Consider the following 6,000-nt stretch of genomic DNA (forward strand, 5'->3'; position numbering starts at 1 on the left):
CATGAACCAATTTTATCTCTAATTAAAAGGCTTAATAGATAGAACAGTTTTACACTTAATCTCGACATCAATACAGTTTGTGCATGCACCTTTTATTTTCAGAGGATTGCTAGCGCAAGAGCTTTTGTACTTAAAGGCTATGTTTTCATATTTAGTACTGACTTCCATATTCCTGTGAACATGTTAACATGTAAAAGTATAAAGAGCAGTGGAAGCGTGGCCTCACTTTAATGCATTGCATTTCAACCCGCCAGGTATCAGGGTCAGTTCGCGGCCAGTGTGTGCGAATGTCAGAGTTTATTTACAGGTCATCGCTGCGTCTTCACGACTACCTATGTGCTGACCTGAGTTCGCGACCAGTAAAATAATCGTTATATATCATAGACGCTATCGTGTGAACTAGGTGAACTGGAATTTTCTTTAGAACAGAAATATGTTAAATGAAGATATTCAGCGATATAATTATGGTATGTCAATAATAGATTCTGAATGTGTTTTCAACAATACCATGATAAATATTATTTTCAATTAATTTAACAAGAATTATTCCACCATATTGACTAATGTATTAAGCATGAGCGCGATGATTCTCGATACTGTTAATAATCGAATCAAATAGCAATGCCCGACAAACCACTAAAACAGGTTTGTTAAAAGAATGCGCGTATAAATATTTAAAATATGTACGGATTGACTCATATGTTTTAATTTCACTTCCATTCTTCTTTTGGTTTTCTGTTTTGTATCTATAGGTTTATGACCAGCAATATGCAATAATGTAAAATAAGCCGCGAAAACTCCGTGTAAGAAATGCACAGAAAAAGACATTCGCAATCCTTGATCTCATTTATTGAACTCTTTACCTTTTACAAACTCCAACCACAATCAATGCCATATATCTTTTTTAAAGATATTTCTTGTTAATATGTTCAAAATGCCTTTGCCAAGAAATACACAGGGCATGCCAATAATTCATGTGTGCTAGAAATAACATATCAGTAAAGTTTCAGTAATTTTAATGTTAGCCTATACAATTAGTTTTGCTATGCTGATTGGATACAGTAATATTCATAGACAATTCTTGACCTAATTGTTTGGATAATTAGCTCATCTGATGTTACTTGTTCATGTATGTTGCAGCATCTTTGATTCTTTGTAAAGAGTGTATGCAACTGTTTCAGAAATACACAAGCGGGAAGCTGACCAACAGGTCAGGGGAAGATAAGTGCTGGGAAAAGAACAAGACAAATAACTCCATCTCCCCTGCACAGAACAAGTTCCGCAAAGCATTCAGTGAAGTGAAGAAATCTAATCAGGTGAGAGCATTGTGAATTTTAGAAAATGAACCTGGGCACAAATTAGTATTATGAAAGAAAAAAAATTTGTTTAAACATGCACCTCAGCTAAATCATTGTATTTTTGTATGTTAGAACAAATTAAAACTTGCTTTTAAACTTGGTCTCTGGCATACTTGGCTATTGATTTTACGGTTTTTCTTTGCAAATATATAAGATTATATAAGCCATGGGTTTTCATGTTCAAGTTTTGTTGATAACATATTTGAATCTTCAAATTTATGGCAATGTTTATGCCCCTGGATCGAATGTATGGGGTATATTGTTTTTGGCCTGTCTGTTTGTCTGTCATTGTATGTGTCTGTCATTGTGTGTCTCTGTCCCAAAACTTAAACCTTGCTCATAACTTTTGCATTATTGAAGATAGTAACTTGATATTTGGCCTGCATGTGTATCTCAAGGAGTTGCACATTTTGAGTGGTGAAAGATCAAGGTCATCCTTCAAGGTCAAAGGTCAAGTATATGGCTTCAAAGCGCAGTAGGGGGCATTGAGTTTCACAAACACAGCTCTTGTTTTAAATAGGTAAAAGTGAATATCCCATTTAATTACGTGTAATATATCAAGTATTGCTGTATTAATACCACAGTATGCAGCCAGCATTGGAACATTTATGTAGATGTAATAAGAAATTAATGATACACGTTGTACCACATTTATCTTGTGTTATTTCATCATACTTTATCTGGCCAACTGCTGCACAAAGCACAGCACAGACAGTAAAAACCAAGTTTTTAAAGATTCCAGAGAAGATACCTGATCACTACTTCAAGATGTATCATTATGTGTGGTGATGTAAACTAAGTATCCACAGAGTGGGTGCAGTGCAAGGTGTCTGATATAGGGTCTTTGTACTTGCTTGTAAGATATTGTTTTGCTGGATGTTGGCCTGTTGGTCTGTCTGATCAATAATTCGTCAACAAAATGACTGATTGGCTTGATACTTTACATGTGCATTGTCCTTGGAAAGAAGATGTTCCCTATTGAAATTGGGGTCACTAGGTCAAAGATCTCCGTCACAACAAGTGTGAAAATCATTTCTGATCAATAACTCATCAACGAATTGACTAATTGATTAGATACTTCACATGTGCATTGGCCTTGGACAGTACATGATCCCTATTGAAATTGGCGTCACTAGGTTACAGGTCAAGGTCACTGTAACAATAAGTGTGAAAATCGTTTCTCATCAATAAAATTTGATCAAAGAATTAATCGTTTGGCTTGATACTTCACATATGCATTGGCCTTGGAAGTAGATGAGCCTATTTGAAATTGGGGACACTAGTTCAACAGTCAAGTTCACTGTCACAATAAGTGTGAAAATTGTTTCCCATCGGTCTGTCTGTCCGTAGACCAGTTTGTTTGACATCAACAACTTTCCAACGAATGGACCGATTGGCTTGATACTTTCCATGTGCATTGTCCTTGGACATTAGATGACTCAAATTGAAATTGGAGTCACTAGGTTAAAGTTCAAGGTCACTGTCACAATAAGTCTGAAGATCATTTTTGATTAATAACTCATCAACAAATTGACCATTTGGCTTGATACTTCACATGTGCATTAGCCTTGGACAGTAAATGACCCTATTTGAAATTGGGGTTACTAGTTCAAAGCCCTGTTTGGGGGGCATATGTCTTTGACGGCAGAGCTCTTGTTAATTGTTGTTCAGTAAATATACATTTATTAGTTCCCTACCGGTTTCACCGGAGGGGACTTATGGTTTGCGCTCCGTCAGTCTGTCTGTCAGTCTGTCCGTCACACTTTTCTGGATCCTGCGATAACTTTAAGTTCTTCATATTTTTTCATGAAACTTGGAACATGGATATATGGCAATATGGACATAATGCACGTAATTTCAAATCGTTCCTATGCCAAAAATTATGGTTGCTATGGCAACACATAGACTAGAAATACTGCTGAAAATTGTGGTTTTCTGGATTCTGTAATAACTTTGTAAGTTCTTAATATTTTTTTATGAAACCTGAAACATGGATAGATGGCAATATGGACATTATGCACGTCATTTCATTTTGTTCCTACGTCTTAAATTCCGGTTGCTATGGCAACAAATATATATAACAAAATCTGGAATTTCTGACAATGGTGGAGCCGGTAGGGGACTTATATTGCTTGACAATAGTCTTGTTTAGTGTAGTTTGGTTAGTGACATGTGTTTTAGTTTTTGTGTGCAAAAACAATATATCTAGGTAAAATAATGTAAATGTCAGTCGGCAGTTTCCAAAATGAAGTCAGAGGAGCATAGAAAATTAGGTTTATAAATGTAAACTGGGGCGTTTTTCTGCTATGTAAAAATGGCTGTAAAACGGACCCGATCCCAAAGCAAACGGACCTAAACCCAAACTGAAAAAAAAAAGAAAAAAAAAAAAAGATACAAATAATAATAATTTAACATTGAAAAGTTTTTATAAGGCAGGCATCTAAATTAATCAGAAATATTTTGAATTTGTCCAGCAAATGTTAAAACCTCCACAAAGAAACAAAGATAAAGTTAAATTGACTCTTCATTTGGTAATTGCTCTCTGGAAATTCAGAATGATAATATTAGAGTCTTTAAATCCCCATGGTGGTGATATGTATGCACATCCTAATGGGTCTGTGATAGTTGAGTGCAGTTTAGAGGAAAAATGGTATTGGCTGCAGAAATATGCAGTCATCCATCATCTATGGGTTTTGGCATTGGGGTTTGTCTGTTGATGCAGTCAGTTTCCTTGTTTCCTTATCCATCCAAACTGCCACACGGCTTAATATCTTTTTTCAAAAGGATTGCACAATTTGTGTTGTTTCTTTGCAGATGTTTTTTGTGTGTGTATGATTAATAAGCTCATCTAGCTCACCTACAGTACAGCCAACGCGGAACAAACGTATTTCGCGATCCGCAGCGGCAAGACGAAACGAGCGCGTCAGTATGCGGCGGCAAGTCACATTTCGCCGCGAAGCTTCGCATCTGTCCGCCAAGGCATGCCGGGATACGCGACATGATGCCGAATCGATGCGCATCATGAAATAAAAAATCTTTTTAAAATTATTAGTTACATGTAGTTAACAAATTTTGAAAGAACAATTATAATAATAATTAAAATCATAATAAATTTATTGTGCGCAGATTGTTTTAGCATATACATGTAAGCAAAGTTTATGTGTCTGGCCAATTAAGTTTGTTTTCCGCCCGTAGTGTATGTATTTCACACATAAACAAGGTCACGTAATTGTGTTTTCGCACATACAAGTGGTCAAGGCTCCAGCATATGGTGGATTTATAAATTAATTGCATGTTGATTTTGCTATTATATTTAAGCTGAATAAAATTAGCAGTTTGAAGCCACATCAATAATCAAGACGGTGAAGACGTATTTGTTGTTTTGTTAATTATCAGCTTATTATAACTATTGTTTGAATATGCGTATATAAACACGTTTTATTTTGTTCATATTATACAGTTAATATCGCTACTAATTACCTGATAATCCCGTATATTCCAGTTTTAAAGCAAATGCTGGTATATATTTACGATACACAAACATTCTCCATATTTCCTTAAGTATCAAATACATTTTGGCATTTGTTACTATTTAAGGAGATGATGAAATAACGTCTAATCGTGGCGTTTTTTTCCCACTGAATACACGATTTATGCCTGACGTGATGTTCATGTATTTATACAACACAAAATACACCCACACTTTCCAAACGACCTTCTACATGTCTGCATAATTTTCGCGCGCTTTTTATGAAACAAAGGATATTTTAGCACTGTTTATTTGACGGGAGAATTTGCCAAAGGTTGCGTTAGCATTAAAATTCGGAAGTGTGTTTGGGATTACAAATTTAATAATGATAATTTGATAATTGAACGAAACATTAACAGTTGCACGTAATTAATTCAACGATAATTTGTTAAAGGGCATTAAGTGTCATATCGCTTATTAAAACGTGAAAATAATAATTATGAAACCAGCATAAATCTTGGTTTCTACGCTACACATACATGTATGTACATGTAGGTGGATATCTTTTCACTGGATCGCAGCCGCGTACGTATGCCGCGGATTTACTCCGCGAAAGTACAAGAGGTTAATATAGACTCGGCGTCGTTGCGCGGATCGATGCCGAGTGCCACGGCTATACACCGCGTGAACACACAATTCGGCCGTCGCGTACTAATAATCCGCGGATTATGTTTGTTGATTATGCCGCGTTGGCTGTACTGTAAGCACAATGTTCTTATGTAGAGCTTTTGTGAGTCTTGTGGTCTCAACATTTATCGTAATCAATTCCAGGGTGAGGAAGATATTGGGATATCTTCCTAAAACTTGGTCAGTAATTTGTGCTTATTCTATCCTGACTGAGGTCACACGTAGTCATGTGGAATCAAAAACTTGGTCACTTGGTCAAATTTATGAAAACCATTGTGAATACTCTTTAAAGCATATTTATCTGCCCATTCTTTATGTAAATTTCTCATATCATTTGTTATGAGGATTTTTTGCCTTGTTAGGTATGGTTATTGGTTAATTGATAAACAGTGCCAACATGTGGGGCTTCAAGGGGGCTTCAAGCAGTTCTTATAAAGCTGGAACAAAACATTGTCAGGGGTGTGATTTTTCCTCTTTTTAGCTGAT

The 6,000-nt window shown here is 35.9% G+C and overlaps 1 protein-coding gene across 4 annotated transcripts in view; it reads left to right on the top strand.

The window, feature by feature from the left end:
• Window positions 1-6,000, top strand: part of LOC127870341 (autism susceptibility gene 2 protein homolog) — a 254,849-nt gene that overhangs the window by 95,727 nt on the left and 153,122 nt on the right. For 3 of the 4 annotated variants that reach the window (XM_052412969.1, XM_052412977.1, XM_052412982.1), the window contains one exon: window positions 1,182-1,316. The exons of the other annotated variant lie outside the window; for it this stretch is intronic. In XM_052412969.1, coding sequence (XP_052268929.1) covers window positions 1,182-1,316 — 135 coding nt within the window. The remainder of the gene's footprint in view (window positions 1-1,181; window positions 1,317-6,000) is intronic. 4 annotated transcript variants of the gene reach the window in all.

The sequence above is a fragment of the Dreissena polymorpha genome, chromosome 1 (genome assembly GCF_020536995.1).
Source record: "Dreissena polymorpha isolate Duluth1 chromosome 1, UMN_Dpol_1.0, whole genome shotgun sequence".
Lineage (NCBI taxonomy): Eukaryota > Metazoa > Mollusca > Bivalvia > Myida > Dreissenidae > Dreissena > Dreissena polymorpha.